The following is a 24,302-nucleotide window of genomic DNA, read 5'->3' as shown; positions in this document are numbered from 1 at the left end:
AAGGCAAATGGTAGGAAGAAATTAATCTGTCACAGCACAGCTAAATTGATTAAAGCTCTAACTTAAAGAGTCATTATTTTTCTGCTTCAGATATTTATTATGGATCTTGCTACCATGTGGTCACTCCCCTCCACCCCCAGCCTCCCACCCATCCAAGCATAATTCTGTTGGAATTTTCTAGCTCTGGTGAAGTTTTGTTTATTTGTGGGAGATTGTCAAAGCAAAACTTCTGGTGTGTGTTTGGCGTTTAAGAGGTCTGGGAATGATTTTATTTATGTCTTTGACAGTCTTTGGTTATCACCTTTCAATTTAGACTCGAAGAGGTAGTTAGATCAACAGTTTCTCAGGAAAGAAGCTTGTATTTGAGTTGAAAGTTGAAAATGAAGATAGGGTTAATTTAAGCTTTTAAATTCTAGCACATTTCTTTGAAGTAGTACACTTTTCTTTTACAGTTATTCTTCCTATGGAAATCAAGGCAGCCAAGGTTATGGACAAGCACCACAAGTAGGTTAAATATAAATTGAGTTCTTTATAAATAGTTTTAATCTTAAATATGCAATGAAACTTGTATTTACCTAAATTTCAGAGCTATTCTGGCTATGGGCAAACTACTGATTCTTCATATGGGCAGAACTATGGCGGCTACTCCTGTTACGGACAAAGCCAATCAGGTTGGACTGATTTGTTAAATTTGCTGTTTTAGAAATTTAAAATCAGAACCTTTCCTAAATGGTATATCTATTCAATCCTTAGGTTATTCACAGTCCTATGGTGGTTATGAGAATCAAAAGCAGAGCTCATATGGCCAGCAATCTTATAATAACCAGGCACCGCAAAACATGGAATCATCAGGAGGGTAAGGAAACAGTGAAAGTACTGAGGTGTTGGGAAGTGGAAATAACACTTTGGGTATTAAACAGCTTTCACTAACAAAGTCCTAGCTTTAAACTTTTTTTTTTTTCCCAGAAAAGTGTTGATGGTGTATGAATTTCACAGTTTTGTATTATAAAGAATGTGGAGATTGTCAATATTGATGTTTGATTCTTATGATGTGTTATTTGTACAATTAGTTTAGCTGTAAATGAATGCACATGATTTAAATGTTAAAATGTAAAATTTGAACCTCTGCTTTATACCTGAGATGAAATAAAAACCTGCCTATAAAAGGAGACTTATCAATGCTTACTTTTCATTTCCAGTTTATTTTTTAACCATTTTAATGTATTTAATGTCCTTTTCAGGGGCAAAAATATTAAAGAAAAAAGTGCCAAAACCTATGCACGTATTTCAAATACCCTAAAAAATGTTTTAATTGTTAATATAGGTAGGTGAATATTAGCAATTTTACAGGTCTTATATATTTAAAAAAATTTTTCTGATTTGAGGAGCCTGTACTTGTTATTAATTTTAGTAATAGCAACTTACTTTTTACTGTGCTTTACAAAGTACAAATGTAGGGAATACTATCCAGAAAGCGTGTTACATTAGAAGGCTCTTCAAGCCTGGTTAGTTTTAAATTTAAGGAGAATCTTTTCATAAGGATGCATTTTTGGTAATGTGACGTATAAATGTGGACCAAAGAGAAATGTTAGATTTGGTTTGACAGTCAGTCATTCTAAAGTGAAGGTCTAGGGTTCTGACCTTTGTGATGTGCTTTGGGTAGGGAGTTGGGGAACCGACCTTTATTAGATTGTTTTTTTTTTTTAAATTAATTAATTAATTAATGTCTGTATTGGGTCTTCGTTTCTGTGTGAGGGATTTCTCTAGTTGTGGCAAGCGGGGGCCACTCTTCATCGTGGTGCGCGGGCCTCTCACTATCGCGGCCTCTCTTGTTGCGGAGCACAGGCTCCAGACGTGCAGTAGTTGTGGCTCACAGGCTTAATTGCTCCGCGGCATGTGGGATCTTCCCAGACCAGGGCTCGAACCCGTGTCCCCTGCATCGGCAGGCAGACTCTCAACCACAGCGCCACCAGGGAAGCCTCTAGATTGTTTTTTTTTTTTTCCCTAGATTGTTTTGCTCATTTGATGCAGAGTAAGATGTGACTATTAAGTTGTGAGGCCATTTTTGTCCCCCCCCCACCTTTTTTTTTTTTGAGTAAACATTAGAACTCAAATCCAATTAAGTGTTTCTTTCAACATTCCCATCCTGAGAGTAGGTAATTAATAGTCATATTGCTCAGAACATACTTAGAATTTTCTTTTTGAATTGCAAGAGAAAATAAAGCAGTCTCATTTGGTAGTTAGACTTTGTTTCAGTTAAAAAATGGCATCACAAAGCAAGTTCCTTCCTCTTACTCAGCAGATTAAAACTTTGAATGATTTATTGCTATTTTCTAAAATTTACTATTATTGAAGATGCTTAGAAGAATGTACTAAAGGTAAGGTTCTAAGGATAAGAAAATAGTCCCCAAAATATTATTAAATAATATTGTTGTTAAAACTGAGATAGAGCCTTTTAGTGTAACTATTAAAAGGAGTCAGCACTTGCTGTGTCATGTTTGTTAAAGAGTCAGACATATTACTGTACTTTATGTCATCTTTAATTCTTTTTTAATTCAAGGAAATGATAAAAACCATAGTGATTTTCTTGCTTCTCTACAGTTTTCAAAGGTGTGTGTGTTTTTTCTCATGATGTGACACCTCTTCAGTGATAGTAGAACTGTTGTTTGAAAGTCATTCCATTGGTGATAAGATTCTGTAGATAAAAGAGCTAAATGATTCCTACCAGAAAAGGGTAGTAAATGTGGATGAGGTCTAGCTGGGCAGGCCTCTTATAGCAATCAGTCTCAGTCAGCCTGCTGCAGTAAACAGTCCTTCTGTAAAATCGCTCAAGTTCTTGATTTCTGTTTAGCCAAGGTGGAAGAGTGCCTTCATATGACCAGTCAGACTATGGTCATCAAGATTCATATGACCAGCAGTCAGGCTATGATCAACATCACGGCTCTTATGCCGAGCAGTCAAATTATGATCAGCAGCATGATTCCTATAATCAAAACCAGCAATCCTACCATTCACAAAGGGAAAATTACAGCCACCACACACAAGGTAAGATATGCTGACCTCTATTATTTTTCCTTTTTTTCCCTTCATAGAATTGTGTATTGAATTCTGTATTAAAAGACCCACAGAGGATTTCAACTGTTTGTAAGAATTTAGAGTCACCCTGAACATATGTTCTGTCTCATGTCCATCAAAACTAGTTTATTAGATTGATATTTCTGAACTTCTTGGAGACTCCAGATGGTCACGTGATTTTTTGCTGGCTGAGTTTTTGAATTTCCTTTGTTGTCTCAGTCAGCTGATCATTTGACAATGAATACTGCTGCTACCAGTTCTTTTTTATAATTTAATTTAATTTTTAAACATTTTTTATTTTTTGGCCGCACCGTGTGGCATGTGGGATCTTAGTTCTCTGACCAGGGATCGAACCTGTGCCCCCTGCAGTGGAAGCACGGAGTCTTAAACACTGGACCTCCAGGGAAGTCCATGCTACCAGTTGTCTTGGTACTGGTGCTATATGTGATTTGAGGAAATTATGATCCTATATTAGCCTTCTCTAACCTCAACTAAGAAGGACCAGTCATTCTTTCTTTCATATATATCATGATATTTAGGAATCTGATCAGCCATAAAAATGAATGCTTCAAGGGCAAAGGTCCTGCCTTACTCATTTTTATACCTGCTTGATAAATATTTGTTGAATAGTTGAATGAATGAACAAGTGAATGAGTAAGAGTGGAAGCTCATTCACTGAATATCTTCTTCATTGAATATATTCACTGAATAACTCTCAGTTTGAAAATCTAGTTATTCCTTGTCTGTGTTTGATTTACACTGAAATATTTTCGACATGAAAAATAACTTTTAAGGTTAGCGTATTCTTTAAAAGTATTGATTGATTGATTGATTGATTGATTTGGTTGTACCAGGTCTTAGTTGCAGCTTGTGGGCTCCTTAGTTGTGGTAGGTGGGCTCCCCAGTTGTGGCTTGCCAGCTCCCTAGTTGTGGCATGTGAACTGGTTGCGGCATGCATGTGGGATCTAGTTCCCCAACCAGGGATCGAACCCGGACCCCCTGCATTGGGAGCGTGAGCCTTAACCACTGCGCCACCAGGGAAGTCCCTAAGATCAGGGTATTCTTTTAATTTATTAGAGTTCTGTACCTAATGTACTTTACTCAAACTACCCCATATTATCATCACATCAAATGGTGATATCCGCATCACCATTTTGCTTTCTGACTTTGGTAGGATGGAATTTGACACACGTATAAGTCTCATACATTTAATCCCAGATGGTGCTAATGATGACTTGCATTTGAGTTTTGTGCACATGTGCCATTTTCTGAAGGTCACAGGTGACCTAAAGAGCTATTTAATATTATGTTGTGGAAAGCCTTTGTCAGAAATTTCAAGTTGTTTATGTATGTATGTATTAATTTTCTTTTTTGTAGATGACCGTCGTGATGTGAGTAGGTATGGAGAAGATAATAGAGGATATGGCGGGTCACAGGGAGGAGGTAGAGGGCGTGGGGGATATGACAAGGATGGAAGAGGTCCTATGACAGGATCAAGGTAAGTTTTTAGGTACAGATGTCTACATTTCTTCTCTCTCTCTCTTTTTTTTGTTGTTGTTACTTAGCTGGTTCGATTCCATCATCTGATTTAGTTAAGAGGCCTATAAAAGAGATTATGTTGTAGAGAAGAGGACAGAAATTCAAAATTTATTTTCAGTCTTAAGATGTCACATAAATTACCTCAAAATAGGCTTTGTTAGCCGTTAGTTTATGTGGTATATATTAAATACCAATGGAGAAAAGTCCCCTACTATGGTGTGGTTAAACCACTTAACTATGTTTTTCCTGCCAGAACTATTGACTCTAAACTCCTTTAAAAGATGACTCTGGGAAATCCAAGTGTTTTATATGTAGAAAATACAAGGTAAGTTAATTCTAGATTGGAAGGTGGAGAGGCTGTTCTTTAATCTTGAATCCCCTTGGGAAGGGAAAATATTAGGAGGCAATAGCAGATTATAAATTTGGGGTTGGCAAATGAGAGAAAGATTTTGTGTAACTGAACTATTTTGTCCACATTCTTAAGTAAACAATTATTGAGATAATTAGTGCAATGTCACATACCGTTGCATATTTTGTCTAGACTAAGCTGTGGAAAAGGAATGACTTTTTAATTCAGCTTTCCTTTTCTCCATTGTTAGTGTTATCAGGTTTTGGTATTTATGGCATATGTTATGAAAGGTGGCTTTAAAATTACTTTCAAATATATGTGTAAGTCTAGCACTTTTGCTCTAAATATAGGAACGAAAAAGTAATTGACATTTATTGTCCTCAGATGAGGTTTGTAGGTTGCACATTTCGTGTGTACAATATACAGGCTTAAAAGATAATTTGTGTTCCTTGGGAATTGAAATTGTCAGCCTGTTAACTGACAATATTATATCAATACCAGGTCACTCTTTTGCTTCTTAGGGACTGTTTGTTCCCTGAGGTGACCTGAGAAAATCAGTTACATACAGCACTGTTAATTTTTCAAGTGAGCCAGGAATTTGATCTCATTGACTTTCTCTGTTTAGTGTATAGTGCTTTGGTCTGGCAAATCTAAAGTCTAAACATATTTGATAAATTTTTATAAGACTTGAACATTAAATGTCTTTCGATTGATAGCCGAAGTCAATTTATTAAGGTAAAACAAGTATATTGTATGCCTCTTCATTATCATGTGGATGTAAGTGAACAACATAGAGTGGTATGGTGCTTACTCTCTACCTAATAGCCTCGCTCCCTCAAACAGAATCCCAAACAAGATAACGAACAGGTATATGTGATTTTCTGGTTAATATGTTTTAGATAATTGGCTGCCTTGGGATGCTATACGTTTTACAGCATATCATAGGTTTAATTTCCTTCCTAAGGAAATTATATCTATAGATTATCTCTGAAACTATGACAGTGTCTGACTGAGAATGGTAGAACCCCACTTTTCAGGAGGAGGAGGGTAGGGAAGTCTTTAAAAGTATGTTTTCGTGTTTGAGAGATGACTTATCTTAGAATCAGAGTTGAAAGGACCTTGAGTGATCCTCCTGCTAAAAGAGGGAAGATCTGTATCTTAACCAACCCTGGACATACCAGTTTTAAGCACTTCGATAAACCTCTTTGGCAACATTTCAGTATAATTTTTGGCCCAGGTACTGAATCATGAACTAAGTTTTTGAGTTTCAAATCTTTTTATTTAACTTTAGAACCTCTTCAAACAAAATCTTGTGTAGAAGCCCAGGATGTATTAGGTCAAAATGATGGTGATCTGGTTCAAGTCAGGGTAGGGTTTTTGGGGGAGAGGTCTTACCCAGTTGCTGTCTGTATACTCCCTCCCTCCCCCCACCCCACCCCCTTAGCCAGCAAATGGAATGTGCATGAAAGGCCTTTTTAAGAAATTTATGTGGATGATTATACTTACTCTCTATATTGGATGGGCAAACTTTTTCTGTGAAAGGCCACATAGTAAATAATTAAGGCTTTGCAGGCCATGCGGTTTCTTTTGCAACTGCTCAGCTCTGCTCCTGTATACATGAATAAACATGGTTGTGTTCCAATAAAACTTCATTTATGGATACTGAAATACGAAGTTCATATAATTTTCATGTGCCACAATATCTTGTTCAGGATGTGATTTTTAGCTTATTTACAGGGGTGAAGTGTTTCAAATTAAAAAAAAAAAAAGCCCAGTTTCAGGGCTTTTTTTCCCCTTACACTTGGTTTTGCATTTAAGTACCAGAAATACCCAAACATTTTTTGTTAGTCTTCATCGACACTCCCATTTGTGTTTGTAATCATCTTACTTAAAAATAGCAAGGTTGAAAATATGATCCTTTCAGGGCTGTTTGAAGAATATCTGGCATTAGTTGGGTTTATAATTAAAGAAGGGGCACAGTTTGCAGGTGAAGGTGGGATGTGTGGTAAAGGATATGACATTCTTAGACTCAAGTTGTATGATTGCTTGACTGCAGGAAGAATTCAGACCAAAGGAAGCTGTCAACTTTCCAATTTTGGAAGAGAAACGTGAAGACTATAGGGACTATAGGAAACAGTGTTTTTCTTTAAAAAAGCAGCTGCAGCAAAAAAGATTGAATTTCTAATTGTTATCTAAAATAAATCAGTGGCCTCCTACTGGACTAGAAGCTTAATTTTCTGGACTAGAAGCCATAAATTTTCTCAGTGTTTTTAACTTTAGCATTGTGCTGAATGCATTGCAAAATTACTAGAACTTTATAGATAACCATTTTCCATTATTAGCATGTCATCAAGTTAAGTAGATTTTTTAGGCTTTAATATCTCAAGTCTCAAAAAAGTTATTTTAAATTTTGAATGTCTTCTTATAAGAGTTTTTTTGTTTTTGCGGTACGCGGGCCTCTCACCGCTGCGGCCTCTCCCGTTGCGGAGCGCAGGCTCAGCGGCCGTGGCTCATAGGCCCAGCCGCTCCGCAGCATGTGGGATCTTCCCAGACCGGGGCTCAAATTCGTGTCCCCTGCATCGGCAGGCGGACTCTCAACCACTGCGCCACCAGGGAAGCCCTTATAAGAGTTTTTGAATAGCTCTCTTAAAAATGTGCATGTGTGCTGGTGATAGTCCCGCCAGTGCTGCCCAATATAAATATAATGTGTGTCAACTGTGAGCCATATGTGTAATATAAAATTTTCTAATAGCCACTTTAAGAAAAATAAACAGCTGAAGTTAATTTTGATAATATATTTTATTTAATCTGTTAATCTATTTAACATCACAAATATTTTATGTAATCAGTATAAAAATTATTGAGATGATGCACATTCTTTTTTTTATACTAAGACTTTGAAATCCATTTTGTATTTTACATTTAGAGTACATCTCAATTTAGACTCTCCATATTTCAAAAGGTCAGCAGTCACATATGGCTAGTAAATGTTGTATTGGATAGTGCAGCTCTAGAATGGTAGATTCTTGGCCTTCTGAAATGTTGGTAAATTACTAGTATGAAAAATCAAACACAGAACAGTTTTTAAAAAACTAATCTTTTTCAATATTTCGCTAAGTTCCTTTTTCTCTCTGTGTATTGAATTTTCTGGGAATAAAGATTCCTATATTGTCCTTTTACTTTTTGGCAGTTTTAGTCCTTGAATATAGATATATTTGGATTTTTAAAAATTAAATTTTGGGAATAGATATTGTGTCAAAGTATATTTTCTTTCTTGACAAGCACCTGAAATTAAAGCTGACTGTCGTCTCTAAATATGTAATGCTGTAACAGTGAAAGAACCCTCAGAGTCTACCCTAGAGTAGGCTGCTCATTGTGGTTTTGAACTTGGGACAACGATTTCTGTAGTTGAGTCAAGAATACACAATTGATTTTCCTATGCAGGGGGCACTCAGCCATAAATTTTGAGTATTCTTATATTATGTCTTTAGTAAATACCTCTACTTCTTTACATTAAAATGACCTTACTTCAGAAATTCTTTATGTGTACAAGTTTGTTTCTTTTTCTAGGAGGAAAACAAATTTGTTGTGGCAACATCTTGACTCAGATGTTCACATGCCTTTGTGTCTTAATTTGCTAGTGGGGCCTTAACTTAGTTTATGGAAAAGGGACATGTAACTTGACTGCAGATTTGAAGAAAGATTCTTAACCACAGGCCCATCTTCTGTTAACTGATTTAATAGTGGTACTATTTGAGGTTTATCTGCTGTGTTTAATATAATAAATTTCCTAGTAAGGAACTATAATTAATTAATACAAAATTTCTTAATAAGGAAAGAGAAAAGCGACTGAAACATTGGAACTTGAAAGAAAGCCTCACATAAAATTATAGGTCATCTAGACCAGTGCTTCTCTAACTGTAATGTACATATGAACTCCTTGGGGATCTTACTAAAATGCAGATTCTGATTTAGTAGGTCTGGGATGAGCTTGCTTTTCTGAGATACTCCCAGGCTCTGCCTTTGCTGCTATTCCATAGACCACCTTTCAGGTAGTAAGGGTGTAGACCATTATTTTGCGAAGGAGGAAACTGAAGCCTAGGGAGAATTACTGACTTGTCCAAATTTTCAAGATTGATTAGTGATAGTTAAGACTATACCCTGAGACTCCTACTTTGAAGACTAGTACTTTTTCGAATGTACTTACGGGTGTTTCCATATTTACGGCCATTGTGTTTGAAGTGTTCAGCTGCTGAATTTTCAAAGGAAATGCTCAGTAATGATGACTTAAGTTAAAATGCCATTGTATGGAGGAATAGAAAATTATAAACGTATTCAAGTGTCATTTGTTTTATATCCTTTTTATTTTACCAGGGGTATGTCCTTTTTTAAAAAATTGTTCAAAGTTATATTGCTGGCCAGAATAGAAATTTTAGGAACTACTTGATATATGAAATTGCATATTTTCCCTCCATTGTGGTCAGATAAACAATTTGGTACTTGGTTAAGTTGGCAGCAGAGTAATTAAGTGGTGCCTCTTCCAGCACTTAATTGTGCAAATATCCTATTTTAAAAAAATACTTTATCCTGGGTACTTTAACGTCCTGACATAGGAATGTGGGTTTAATATATTCTTTTTTAAAAAAAATTTTTATTTATTTTTGGCTGCATGGGGTCTTTGTTGCTGCACACGGGCTTTCTCTAGTTGCAGCGAGCGGGGGTTACTCTTCGTTGAGGTGCGCGGGCTTCTCACTGCGGTGGCTTCTCTTGTTGCGGAGCACGGGCTCTAGGTGTGTGGGCTTCAGTAGTTGTGGCTCGCAGGCTCTAGAGCGCAGGCTCAGTAGTTGTGGCGTACGGGCTTAGTTGCTCCGCAGCACAGAGGATCTTCCTGGACCAGGGCTCGAACCCCCTGTCCCCTGCATTAGCAGGTGGATTCTTAACCACTGCACCATCAGGGAAGCCCGATTTAATATTTTCACTAGCTCTTTTTTCATCATTTTTAGAATTCTAATGATCATCTTTGAAGAAACCTGAGATATCTTGTTTCTAATAAGATTTTCAGCAATTTAATCTCAGAACTCTGTTTGGCTTCCTTTCCTTAAAGAGTTAAGCTATGATATATAGGCCATTTAGAAGTATGGGTTGGTGGGAGGGCTTGGGTGATGTTCTGAAAGAGAGGTCTTAGACACTCAATAGGAAACTATATATATGAAAGACCTGAGCTTCGCTTTGTCTGCATAGCCTTGAAATATTGTTATTCTCCTTTTTAGATTTCTTGGGCATCAAATAAAAATTAATGGCGAGTTAAGTTGCGTGTGTCCATACCTATGCTAGTTGCAAGGGAATTTTTTTTTTACGTCAAGGTAGTAGAATAGACTTCTAAAGAAAAAATTCTTTCTCATTTAGTCAGAGTGGTTTTTCTCAGGATGGCTCAAGAAAAGCCATCTAGAGGGCAGGGTTATTACTAAAGCAGAGGCTTTTAAGCAGTGAAGAGACATTAGTATATTGGATTAGTTTCTTGGGTTATAGTAGAAGATTAGTAGTATTAGAAAATTAGATATCACCATCTGAAAACTTTGGGTGTTTTTGTATCTATGTCAGCACATGAATCTTAGAGGATTACATAATTCAGTTAAGAGAAACAAGCTTTCAATGTATGAGCATTTAAAGAGTTTCTTGATAAGAGAGATCTTAGATTTCTTACATGAAGCTATGCACACAAGGGCCATTGACTTACCTGGCAGTGGAAATTGCCAAATAAAGTCATTTTCTTGTGGAGTATGTAGCATTCTGTCTCTGATATGGTCTACTGATTGGTGTACAAGAGCATTTGGCAGCATGAATGTCAGTAGCTCTGCTGTGAAGAGAGCTAGCATGTTGCAGTGGGCATGGAATAGGAGGGCAGTTTAAAGTTATGCTTTTTTTTAGTGCTCATTTTACCAGATATCTGAATGATTTGAATTTTTAAGACCGCTTTCATTCAGTCTCACTTTTGTGTATATTTGTACCTCACTTTTTTCTTCATCTCATAAAACCCACCGTTTGGTATCACAGTAGAACGTAGTGCTCAAGTTTTTACCTCTCCCATTCTGCTATCAGAATTTTAATCTTGCTTTATATTTTTCTCCTAGTATTTTTCTCATATTTAACAAAAATATCCCCTATAACAAAAATATTTCCCTTTAAGGGAATATTGATATTCATCTTGAATTCTTAAACTTTTAATAAAACTTAATTTATATATTTACTTTGTGAATCTGTGATGGTTACAAGGACTTTGGAAAAATTTTTTTTAACATCTTTATTGGAGTATAATTACTTTACAAGGGTATGTTAGTTTCTGCTTTATAACAAAGTGAATCAGCTATACATATATCCCCATATCTCTTCCCTCTTGCATCTCCCTCCCTCCCAGCCTCCCTATCCCACCCCTCTAGGTGGTCACAAAGCACCGAGCTGATCTCCCTGTGCTATGTGGCTGCTTCCCACTAGCTATCGGTTTTACATTTTTTTTTCTTTCTGGTTTTACATTTGGTAGTGTATATATGTACACACCACTCTCACTTTGTCCCATTGACTTTTCATGCCTTGGTTATTATTACTGTTTTTAAATGATTTCTTTCCCCTTGGAAAGAATGTTTAGCATTCTTCCTCTTGTGCCTCCAGTTTAAGTGGATTTGAATATTATCCCTTTGGCTTGGGGTTGGGAAAATTTTAAAATAAGAGTATATTAGGTATGTTCTGTAATAAGCTTGAAAAGGCACCCTTGTGGAAATAGATCCTTGGGGAAACATTTAGGTGAAAACAACATTTTGAAGTCTATGAAATGAAATTTACTGGAAAGTTAGAGGTGCTACTGTTTTCCTGGGCGCTCTACTTGTGACAGTTAAGTATAGATTGAGCCCAGGGCTCAGCACATTAGAGACCTAAGGAAGAAATCATTTCTTCAATTTTTCCTCTGCAGTGGTGGTGACCGCGGTGGCTTCAAAAATTTTGGTGGTAAGTGCTGAGTATCCCAAAATGTTTCAGTGGAAATGCTATATAAACCTAAAAGCCACCAATATCCCGCAGATGTAGTCTAAGCCCTTTCTTACTCTGTTGAGGCTGGTGTGTGTTGTGTGCTTAAAAAAAAATTATATATATGCATATATATATCTCAAAATATTAAAAAGACAAAGTTGATCTCAAACAGTCCAATGGGTTTCTACACAGTGAATTTGCATGAAAGAGTCTGGTGACCAATGAATGAGACCTTCACTGGATTTTGTCAATATGTTTTTTAATAAAGGTAGCTGACATGGTGTTTTTAAATTATTACGGTTTTCCAATCAGCCTTCACAACCAGAGCTTAACAAAAGTGATACTAGCGTAATGCCAAAGTGGCTGGTGCCGTCTGGGACAAGTTTAAGGGAATATTGACATTCATCTTGATTTCTTAAACTTTTAATAAAACTTAATTTATATACTTACTTTGTAAATCTGTGATGGTTACTTACAAGGATTTTGGAAGTATTGACTTTTCATGCCTTGGTTATTATTACTGTTTTTAAATGATTTCTTATGAGTTGCCTTAAATAGCTTTCTTTTTCTTTTTCTTTTTCTTTTCCCTTAGGTCACAGGGATTATGGACCCAGACCAGATGCTGGTAAGGTTTATGGTAGTTTGTGACTCTGCCATTAAGAGAATGTTAGTTTTCCATTTTTTCAAAGGAAAAGTGTGTGTGTTTGGAGGAGTTAGTACAGGAAGAAGATTTGATTTGATAATGCTGCCAGAACCAGGGAGCTTCACTTCTAAAGATGTATCAGCAAGAAAAGTTCAGCGGGATTGATTGGAAAGTTTGCTAGGAAACATAACTATGTTTGTGCTTTCCCATGCTCTCTACTTTTTCTTTTGTGAAGAAATACTTGATTTTGTACTGCTAATTAGCATTATTTGTTTAATTACTGCAAATCAAGTATGAGAGAATTGGTATGATTGGGGAATTAGAATAGCTGTGTTTAAGAAAATATTACAATGGATTGATAGTCTGGTCAGTGGGCCTAAGAAACCTGAATTCATATATGAGAGAATTGTCTTACTCTGGGCAGAGGTCACTAATTTCTTTTCTTTTTTTTTTCTTTTTTACAAAACATCTTTCTTTCTACATGTGCCTTTCTTTTTGTTTTGTTTTTTTTTTTTTTTGGCTGTGTTGGGTCTTGGTTGCTGCGCGTGGGCTTTCTCTAGCTGTGGCGAGCGGGGGCTACTCATTGTTGCAGTGCACGGGCTTCTCATTGCAGTGCCTTCTCTTGTTGCGAAGCAGGGGCTCTAGGTGCGCGGGCTTCAGTAGTTGCGGCACGTGGGCTCAGTAGTTGTGGCTCGGGCTCTAGAGCGCAGGCTCAGTAGTTGTGGCGCATAGGCTTAGTTGCTCCACGGCATGTGGGATCTTCCTGGACCAGGGATCGAACCCGTGTCCCCTGCATTGGCAGGCAGATTCTTAACCAATGTGCCACCAGGGAAGTCCTCAGAGGTCACTAATTTCATGTACCTTTATATTTTCAAATGAAATTCAAGGCTGCCTGGAGCCTTTTGAAAGTTATGTAGAGATTAAAAATCTATTTGAGCCAAAATTTTTTTTAATTAATTAATTTTAATTTATTTTTGGTTGCATTGGGTCTTCGTTGCTGTGCGCTGGCTTTCTCTAGTTGCGGTGAGCAGGGGCTACTCTTCGTTGCGGTGCGTGGGCCTCTCATTACAGTGGCTTCTCTTGTTGTGGAGCACGGGCTCTAGGTGTGTGGGCTTCAGTAGTTGTGGCACACGGGCTCAGTAGTTGTGACTCGCAGGCTCTAGAGTGCAGGCTCAGTAGTTGTATATATTGAAATCAGAACTTTTGTTTTTATTAAGATGCTAAAGTATTCTATATGGATGGCAATTTCTGATTATCCCTTGATGGACTGAATTTATGTGCATCTTTCTTATTTTGTTATACTAATCCAAAAGTGTGCATGTAAGGTAAGGTGTGTGTCAAGGTGCCCCTACTCTCTGGTATATATAAAGCTTATTGCAATGAATGGGAAACCAGCAATTCTGCTTGGCTTGCTTGGAAGTTCAAAGTGTCAGATTTGGGCAATTTTCTACTAGAAAGCTTTAAAAGTATTGATTAGCCAGAAAGAATTAAAACTCTCCAAAGAAAGGAATGCTACTTTATACTAACTTTCTTCATCTCTTCCTGAGCTTGAGTCCTGTATCTGAATCTGAAGAGTGAGATTTGTAAGATTTCCCTTAATTGGTCTATGTATTTGACATAGTGTGGACTTGATCCACTTTACGTGAAGTTTAGTTGTGAGAATTGACCTACCAAATAACTGTTATGACCACTTTACATGTTTATCTAAGAGGTTTCGTATATTGGTCCTTTCTCCTTTTGGTCACAGAAATAGTTGAATATTGAATAATAAATTATTATTCTTGATTACTAAATAGGATGTAGTAAACCTAAGGAATATGTAAAATTAATCATGGTTTTTTTTTCCCCATAGATTCAGAATCTGATAATTCAGATAACAACACAATCTTTGTACAAGGACTTGGGGAGGGTGTGTCTACAGATCAAGTGGGGGAGTTCTTTAAACAAATAGGAATTATCAAGGTGAGTAAAAAATTGGCTTATGTTGAAAATCTCATAATTATCAACATATTCTGGTTAAGATACTTAGGTTACATAATAAGCCCATACTCCAGTAAGGCTTGTCTCTTAAAGTTCCCTGATGCACATGCTCACCCATGTCTGTAGGCCTTTGCTAAGTTTGCTAAAGTACATGAAGATTTTATTCCTCGCTTGTGTGTACCTTTCCACAGCCTTCCACAGCTTTGGCTTTCAATCTTAGGACTCTAAACATAGTCTCTGCCTAGCTCCTAAAATTGTGAGAACCAAATGAAATTGTGAAAACATTTTTATATTCTGAAATGCCAACATATGAAAACCCAAGTTATTACTAACAACTTTTTATGTTGGTATTTAATGTCTGCTATATATTTGCCCAATATAATAATGCTTTATTTCATAACTTTATTGTACTTAAGTGTCTCACGCACTGTTTGTTTCATGCATATATTTTCATCTCCAACTAGAAAGCATTTAGATTAGTGTTAGTAGATTGAAGCATTTGCCTGATATCAGTTTGCAGTTGCCCTTGTTTTCGTGTCCGTGGAATTACTTTTTTTTTTCTCCTTCTTGGAGAGTAAAAATTTCTTAAGAAATTATTAATTACACATGAAATATGTAAAAAATTCACACAGTTCTTGTCTTCCACTCCCTTCTCAGCAAAATCCAGTGTGTACGCCTTAATGGTAATTTATTTATTTGCTTGGTGAACATTCTTCCTGGTCTTTTTTTTAAGTTTCACAAGGTATATATTTATATGAAGTATTACCTATGTTTTCTTTTTTTGTGGGTTTAAAGAAATTATACATGGATAAAACAGTATATACTGTGTATCATTTTTTTAGTTTGTTTTTCACTTAATGTATTTTAGAGAGTTTTCCTTTTCAGAACCTACAGATAACTTCATTTTTATGTTAAGTTGATAGTATTTATTGTATGGATATGTAAATTCCTTTAAAAATAAAATTTTAATTATCTATGTGGTTCATGATCACTTTTTCTTAAAATACTGACACCCACTTGTTTGTTCCTTAGACAAATAAGAAGACTGGAAAACCAATGATAAATCTGTACACAGACAAGGACACAGGAAAGCCAAAAGGGGAGGCAACAGTATCATTTGATGACCCTCCTTCAGCTAAGGCAGCCATTGACTGGTTTGATGGTATACCTCATTCATATAGTTTCTTTTTTTTAAAATTTATTTATTTGGTTGTGCTAGCTCTTGGTTGTGGCAGGTGGGCTCCTTAGTTGAACTTGCCGGCTCCTTAGTTGAAGCAGGCAGGCTCCTTAGTTGTGGCATGTGGGCTCCTTAGTTGCAGCATGCATGTGGGATCTAGTTCCCTGACCAGGGATTGAACCCGGGCCCCCTGCATTGGGAGTGCAGAGTCTTATCCATTGCGCCACCAGGGAAGTCCCTCATTCATATCGTTTTCAACCTGTGGTTTGGATAAATGTTTTCTAGTATTGAAGTCAAAATATGTTCTCGTAGACGGTGATTATCTTCATGTTTACTTTTTTAGATATTCTATTGAGAATACAGGCCAGAGTTTTTACATACCTTTAGAAATGAGATGAACTCTGTCTAAAATATTTCCTTATGTCATGCTTTGTGCTTAAGACCACCCTGATAGAGATGTAGAGGGTTGGCCTGGTTGACTATATTCTTTTTAAATTTAGGTTAATTTCCCTTAAAATATAATCTTAATACATACTTAGAAGAAACAGTAAGACTTTTTTTCCCCCTGAAAATAAGAAAATATGGGAGAGTAGAAGAAAGGAGTAAAGCATCCATAGTTCTCTACATAGAGACAACTACTGGTATTAACTTTTCCTTCCAGTTAGTTTTTTTAAAATAAATAAATAAATAAATAAATAAAATTTTGGCTGTGTTGGGTCTTTGTTGCTGTGCGCGGGCTTTTTTTCTCTAGTTGCAACGAGCGGGGGCTACTCTTCGTTGTGGTGTACGGGCTTCTCATTGTGGTGGCTTCTCTTGTTGTGGAGCACGGGCTCTAGGCACGTTGGCTTCAGTAGTTGTGGCAGGCGAGCTCAGTAGTTGTGGCTCGTGGGCTCTAGAGCACAGGCTCCAGTAGTTGTGGTGCACGGGCTTAGTTGCTCCGTGGCATGTGGGATCTTCCTGGACCAGGGCTTGAACCCGTGTCCCCTGCATTGGCAGGAGGATTCTCAACCACTGTGCCACCAGGGAAGCCCCTTCCTTCCAGTTTTTAAAAATAGTTTATCATTATACTCCAAATATAGTTTTGTCTCATGCTTTTTTTCACTTAACGTCTTAACATAGTCATTTCCCCATGTTATTATAAATTCACTGTTTTTTTTGTACCCTAATTTAATAATAACTAACACTTACTGCATGTTTACTGTGGTTTATGAGCTAGGCATGGTTCTAAGAACTTTATGTGCATTAACTCAGTTTGATCTTCACAGTAACCCTATAAGATGTACCCTTTTATTAGCATTTTACAGATGATGAAACTCAGGCACAGAGAAGATAAATAATTTCCAAGACCACAGAATAAGTGGCAGGGTCAGGACTTAAACTCAGGCAGTCTAGCACCATTGTTTGTGAAGTGCTAAACTATGCTGGATTGACAGGCACTTGTGGTCCCTTCCAGTTCCAAGATTATTGCACCTGTGTCTTGCAAGACATAATTGCATTTCTTTACTTCTTCACAGATGAGGTTATGATAACTCTGTCTTCACCTCCATTTTCTTTACTTTTTTGGCCCTAATCAGGCCCCATCACCTTGCTCTTGAAGGCTAGGTCCATTCTCCCTCACTTTTCTGCTTGTGTCATAGTTTCTGTGAATCATAAAACTATCATAGCTTATGATATGTTAAAAAATTATTGTGCCTTTCCCCCATAGGGCAAATGAGCCTCTTAACAGTAACTCCATAGTTCGGCTCTCACCAGGTCTTTTTACAGCTTTTAAAATACTGATCCATGGGTTTCCTATTTAAAAGTGCTTGTCATACCATCTGACATTGTGGAAGGTTGCCAGTCACAACAATTAGGACTTTGGTGAAAGTGCTAAGACTCCTGGATTTATAACTATTTTATGACTCCTTGGGCACCTTTTCCTTATATGTCAGTTCTCTTATTTAATATAAAGTGAAAATTTCTGTCTCTAAGGCCCTGGGACAGCAGAATATGTGTATGTATGCATGTATATAAGTAATCACATATGCACACTTTTTTTTTTTTTGCGGTACGCGGGCCTCTCACTGTTGTGGCCTCTCCCGTTGTGGAGCACAGGCTCTGGACGCGCAGGCTCAGCAGCCATGGCTCACGGGCCCAGCCGCTCTGCGGCATGTGGGATCTTCCCGGACCGGGGCACGAACCCGTGTCCCCTGCATCGGCAGGTGGACTCTCAACCACTGTGCCACCCGGGAAGCCTTGCACACATTATTTTTAAAGATACTACTTGTCTAAGGTAAAAAACATTTCAAACGGTACCAAGAGTATATAGTAAAAAATGAGTTTCCTTTCCACCTTTTCACCTACTGAGAGTTAAGCACAATAGGCAGTGTATAGACAGGCATATGTGTGCACATGCATGCACATACACACTCATTCCCTTTAAAAAAAAGAAATGGTAGCATACTACATACATTGTTCTGTACTTGGCATTTTCATGTAAAATTTTAGATGGGTTTTTTTTTTGTTTTTTGTTTTTTTTGCTTAGTAAGAAATGACTGTCTCCTTGTGACAGATCTGCTCTATTCAGTAGATTGTGTCATGTTCTAGTACAGTTACCTTGACTCTTTGGAACACTAGTGTGTTTGAATTTCTGTGAGGACATGTCAGTTATTCCTCTGAAACTAAAAATTTGTAAGTTTTATATTTTTGAGAGGTGGAGATGTAGAATAGCATTTCTGCAAAACCATTTCTTTTTTTTCTTTAGGAAAAGAATTCCATGGCAACATCATTAAAGTGTCCTTTGCCACCAGAAGACCTGAATTCATGAGAGGAGGTGGAAGTGGAGGTGGGCGACGAGGTAAAATACTTATTGCTCACAGGCCTGGGTATTACACAGAAGGTTTGGATTTGAGTCCATGTTCTGTCCCTGTTGTGTGAACTTGCTACTACTTCTCTCTCCCTATTGGTCTTTTTCCTTCTATCTTAAAAGTGAGGTACAGAATAGGAGATTAGGTAAATAAGGTGTCATAATAGTTAAGAAAGTGGTGGAAGAAGGTTCCAGAAATCTCTTTGGAAAGCTATATAAAGCAGTTTGTTATTCACCTGGACATTAGGAGGTAGTTGTTTAAATGATACCTAATTAGGTAGTTAATCTGACCAGTTTGGGAGTTCCCTGATATGTTGATAGTTACTTGTAACTCTTTCATTTCCGTTGTGTCTAATTCCTTAAATTTGGAATATGTCTTCTCACTTAACCTTTATCCCTGAGATTCTCAAACTAAGGAGGGCATTTTAGAAAGTGGACTTCGAAGTTTTTTAGTGCATTATTTGCACTTTAATGTGTGCCTTGGGGTCTTCTTCCACATCTCCTGCATTGACTAAATAAGTAAAGCCCCAAATCAAAGAATCATGGAGTGCTGCCATAAGGGGTTAATTTGAGGGGGGGCTGCCCAGTTATTGATGAACACTTGCTCTTAGTTCTTTCGTCTGATGGTTTTCCTCTGCTTTGTTAATGTCTGCTACTGATTCCTCCCCACTCCTTACTTCCCCCAGGCCGTGGAGGATATAGAGGCCGTGGAGGCTTTCAGGGGAGAGGTGGAGACCCCAAAAGTGGGGACTGGGTTTGCCCTAATCCGTAAGTATACCATTTATTTTGGTAGATGTAAGAGTTGGGATTGGGGTTGGAAGGTACAAGAGGGGGTTCTGAATCCATTGGAAACTATTGAGCATTTTATTTTCCTCCTTTCTCAGGTCATGTGGGAATATGAACTTTGCTCGAAGGAATTCTTGCAACCAGTGCAGTGAGCCCAGACCAGAGGACTCTCGTCCCTTAGGAGGAGGTGGGTCAGCCTTTAACAGCATGTGCATGCTGTTAATCTTCTGACTGGCATTAAGGAGACTTTCCATTATTCTGCTGGCCTTACTAGTTTGCATTCCTGCCTTGCAGATTTCCGGGGAAGAGGCTACGGTGGAGAGAGGGGCTACAGAGGTCGTGGGGGCAGAGGTGGAGACCGAGGCGGCTATGGTGGAGACCGAAGTTAGGAGACAGGAGTGGCGGCGGCTATGGAGGAGACCGAGGTGGCTATGGAGGCAAAATGGGAGGAAGGTGAGTATTAGAATGTACATGCTAACCTTTCTACCTCACTGCTCTTAGATTTTAGAGTCTGAGCCCTTTTCATCACATTTTCTTCCTGTCCAGTTTTTTAGAACTTGAATTTCCCATTGTCAACTCTTTCAGTTAGGTTGGAGAAGATCCGTTTAGTTTCCTGCTTAGCAATTCCTAAAATTTGTTTTGGAAATTCTTATTCATGATCTTTATATTTGGATGAATGTAGGTAAATGTGTGTGTATTCTTTCTCATAGCTAAAGATAATTGAGATTGAGAGATGATTTGAAACTGTATGTAAATCAGGGATTCTTAATCTAAGTGAGGGGAGAGCACACCTTTTATAGGAGTGTGCTTTTATAGGAGTGTGCTTTTTTTTTTAGCAAATCACGTGTGCTACCTTGCAGTTGTTTCTCTGGAGATTCTGTTACACCTTTTCCAGATGAAAATCACTGGTGGTACTGAAGGGAGTGTGCTGTGCACGTGAAAGCTATAGAGGCAAAAAAAGTTGAATAACCAGTGATGTAAAATAACTTCAGTTACTGTGCCAGAGACAATATAGGGTAGCAAGAATTAGTAAAGCATGTAGTTAAGAGCACAGAGTTTGGAGACAGACTGTCTTCTTTCAAATCCTGGCTCCACCACTTATTAGCTGCTTGATAAGCAAGTTACTTAACCCTTTGGAGCATCAGTATTCTCATCTGTAAAATGGGGCTAATGATATCTCCTTCCTGGAGTTGCATTAGATTATGTTACAATGGTTGCCATGGTAACCATGCCATGGGGCCATGGTAATCACTGTATAATTGTTAGCTATTAGTAATTATCATCTATTAAACACTTCTTATTGTGTGGCAAATCCTGTGGAAGTATCTTTGTATACTTTAGTTCTAGTCCTTCTGTCAACCCCAGAGGTAGATGTACTTGCCATTTTACAGAGTTAGAAATGTTGAGTAACTTTTCCAAGATCGCATAGTAAGTGGCAGGTCCAGAATTCTTACATGAAAGTGTTTGCTTGCTTATTCCACTCTACTACTTTTCTTTTTAGAGTGCTGGAATGGCAGTCTCTGACCTGAAATACCACAGTGGCTTAGAGTCCTTATTCTAGATGGAAACATTTTTAAGAGAGTTAGTGATAGCAGGGCTTCTAGGAACTTTGTATGTCTTAAAGCTGATAAATTAGACATTTACTAAGCACCTTCTAGGAGCAGAGAAATATATTAGGCATGGTGTCATTCTTATAGAAATTGTCAAGCTGATGCCAGTCACCAGCACCCTGAAGAAGTGTCTGATGCTTTCCCCTGGTAGAAAATTAGAATTTAGTGTGGCTCTTTATTTTTCATTCCTAGAAACGACTACAGAAATGATCAGCGCAACCGACCATACTGATGACTGTGTTGAATGTTCCTTTGTCTCTGACATGATCCATAGTGAAATTGCCAGAGTTTTGCCTGCTGCTTTTTCCTCGTGGCCTCTTCTTGTGTAGTGAGATTAAGTGACATTTGGATTTTTATTTGGGTGGGAGGGCTGGGACAGTTTTCCTTTTAGAAATGTCCATCAAAATATCCCCCTTTAGTTTCCAACCTTCTCCTTCCCAACCCTTGAAGCTAAGTGCGTTGTAAAATATTGCCAAAATGGAAAGTGTTTTGTAATACTGCAATAAAGGATGCTTGTTTTGTGGACTTTTGTACATTAGTGCATTGTTCTGTCACACTCAGGATGCAGTCACAGCAGATTCGAACTCTAAAGAATTAGGAAATGAATTCTACTTCATGAAATTAAAATGTTACTTCCATCCATATTTATTGAGTTCCTACTCCATTTAGAATAGTAGTTTCCAAGCATGACTGCATGTCAGAACCACCAGAGGAGGTTGTCAAAATTCCAGATTCCTAGGCCTCACCCCAGGTCTACTGGATCAGTAATTGGTGGGATGTGGGGAGGTAGAGCTGGGAATCTTAATTTAGCTTAAGATCACCAGGTGGTTTTGATAAAAACCAGGTTTACAGCTGAGAACCATTTATTTATGGCAGTGTTCTAGACGCTGGGAATATGGGGGTCCAAGGGCTAGGAAGGAAGAGTAAGGGTTTGACAAACCAGGGTTAAGATACCAATATACATAATACGTTATTTGATATTCTTTTAAAAACTTTTTCCTACCCTTACCAAGGGTAAGACACTGCATCAGATGCTGGATATATTGCTCATCAAGCAAACAGAGAGTATATAGTCTGATAAGTGCTCTGGTAAGAATAGTACAAGGTGCTTTGAGGGCTGGTTGGAAGGATACTTAATCCAGTCATGTGGGATTGGGAAAGCTTGGTGAGCCTTGAGGGAAGAGTAGGAATTGGCTAAGTAAAGAGGCTGGGGTGAGGAATTGGTGTTCCCAGCAGAAAACTGACATGAACAAATACTAATAAATCAGGAGTTAAAAGAGTGAGGAACAGGCTGTGCCCTTGAGAATTGTATGTAGTGCATTGTGATTGGAGGGAGAAGTTTAAGAATGGTCATGTAAAAGATAAGACTGGAAAGGTAAGCCAGCTCTACAATAAGGTCCTTGCATTTCATTTTCCCCCTGCCTCCATATGGGGAGTCATTAAAAGATTTTAAGCAGGGGAATGGCCTGACCTGAGTGGAATCAACTGAAAGATAATTATGGCTGCCTAGTAGAGAGGCTGGACTGGAGACAAAATGGTATACCAGGTGAGAGATGATACAGGTCTGAGCTCAGATAGTGACTGGATGAGGAGGAGATAATAGATTTGAGAAGTGAAGGGGGATATTTGATGGGATTTGGCTGGATGTCAGAAGTAGTGGGGAGAAAAGAGTCAGGTTTCTGGCCTGGGCAGTTGGGTAGATGTGCTGTTCATCGAAATAGGAAACACTGGAAAAGGAAACAGGTTTGGGAGTAAGATGAGGGAAATTAATTCAGTTGTGGGTAAGTAGAATTTGGGGCACTTGTGAATGTCCCTTCCAAGTAGGGACATTCAGTCAGCAGCTGGGTGTGCAAATCTGCAGCTCAGAGAACAGCAGCACTGAACATTACGTGCCACTGATGTTCCTTACTGACTTCTGTCTCCTTTGCTAGCTTTACTTGCCCTTTACGTGTTAGAAGTTTCTCAGTTTGTTCTGATCCCCTTTCTTCTATTTATACTCACTTTTTAAAAAAAATGTATTTATTTATTTTTGGCTGCGTTGGGTCTTCGTTGCTGTGCGCGGGCTTTCTCTAGTGGCGGTGAGTGGGGGCTAAGCTTCGTTGTGGTGCATGGGCTTCTCATTGCGGTGGCTTCTCTTGTTGCAGAGCACGGGCTCACGCAGGCTTCAGTAGTTGTGGTGCATGGGCTTCAGTGGTTGTGGCGCACGGGCTTCGTTGCTCCGCGGCGTGTGGGATCTTTCTGGACCAGGGCTCGAACCTGTGTCCCCTGCATCAGCAGGCGGATTCTTCTTAACCACTGCGCCACCAGGAAAGCCCCTATACTCACTTTTATCCTGGGTTTTATATGGTGATGACTACACCAAATTTATGTCTCCAGTCTGTCTTCTTCCCTTAACTCTGCATTATATCCAGCTGCCTACTTGACTTTTCCACTAGGATGTATTTAACATAACTTTTTTTTTTTTTTTTTTGGTGACTCCGCTGGGACTGAACAGAACTTATGATCTCCAAATCAGTTTCTTTCTTCCTGGTCTTCCTCATCTCAGTCTTAATCTACCCAAATCAGATCAGATAAAAAACTTAGAACTTACATTTGATTTCTCTTTCACTCATCCCATACTTGCAGGTCCTTTTAATTCTACCTCCAAAATATATCCTGAAACCATCTTTATATTCTTAGTTCTAATCCTGGTACAAGCTACAGTCATCACTTTTCTGGATAACTGCAATAGCCCATTAATAGGTCCCCCACAATCTTGCCCCTCTAAAATCTATTCTTCACACAGCAGCTAAACAATATGGTAACGATGTAAATCAACCTATATGTCATGCCTCTTTAAAACCCTTTCAGTGACCTCCCATTGTATGTTGGCTATAAATTCCTTACCTTGGCTTACCAAGCCCTGTATGATCTGGCCTTTGTCTCCACAACCTCATAGGAGAATATTTTTCCATACTAGCCTTACCTTAACCACATTGGTCCTAATCTTGATGGTACAAAACGTGCTTCTGTTTTAGTATCTTTGCGTGTGCTTTGTGCAGGATTCTCTTTCCTCATATTCACATGGTTGACTCCTTTTCATAACAATGTTGGGTCAAATCCCAGCCTCCCTCCCAGGGGTTTACTGACCTTCGTATCTAAAATGCTTCTTCCAGTCACACACACATCACCTCTTAATGATGTCCTCACAGTACTTATCACTGTATGAAACAATCTTTTTGTGGTTAATTTCTCTCCTCCATTAGAACGTAAGTTCCATGAGAGTTCTACCCCAGTAC

At 38.2% G+C, this 24,302-nt stretch overlaps 1 protein-coding gene across 1 annotated transcript in view; it reads left to right on the top strand.

The window, feature by feature from the left end:
• The window catches only part of TAF15 (TATA-box binding protein associated factor 15), a 29,418-nt gene extending 7,869 nt beyond the window's left edge, over positions 1-21,549 (top strand). Inside the window, 15 exon segments of the mRNA XM_024757577.1 lie at positions 453-504; positions 587-671; positions 754-856; positions 2,852-3,045; positions 4,453-4,573; positions 11,928-11,962; positions 12,576-12,608; positions 14,479-14,588; positions 15,639-15,768; positions 18,527-18,619; positions 19,315-19,396; positions 19,513-19,601; positions 19,709-19,798; positions 19,801-19,867; positions 21,217-21,549. Of these exon segments, the coding sequence (XP_024613345.1) occupies positions 453-504; positions 587-671; positions 754-856; positions 2,852-3,045; positions 4,453-4,573; positions 11,928-11,962; positions 12,576-12,608; positions 14,479-14,588; positions 15,639-15,768; positions 18,527-18,619; positions 19,315-19,396; positions 19,513-19,601; positions 19,709-19,798; positions 19,801-19,867; positions 21,217-21,256 (1,324 nt within the window). The 3' untranslated portion in view covers positions 21,257-21,549.
• The last annotated feature ends 2,753 nt before the right edge of the window (positions 21,550-24,302 follow it).

This window comes from Neophocaena asiaeorientalis, unplaced genomic scaffold (genome assembly GCF_003031525.2).
Source record: "Neophocaena asiaeorientalis asiaeorientalis breed wild unplaced genomic scaffold, Neophocaena_asiaeorientalis_V1.1 scaffold327, whole genome shotgun sequence".
In the NCBI taxonomy this organism is placed as follows: domain Eukaryota; kingdom Metazoa; phylum Chordata; class Mammalia; order Artiodactyla; family Phocoenidae; genus Neophocaena; species Neophocaena asiaeorientalis.
The sequence above is the reverse complement of the archived record's forward strand: the minus strand, read 5'-3'. Positions and strand labels throughout refer to the sequence as shown.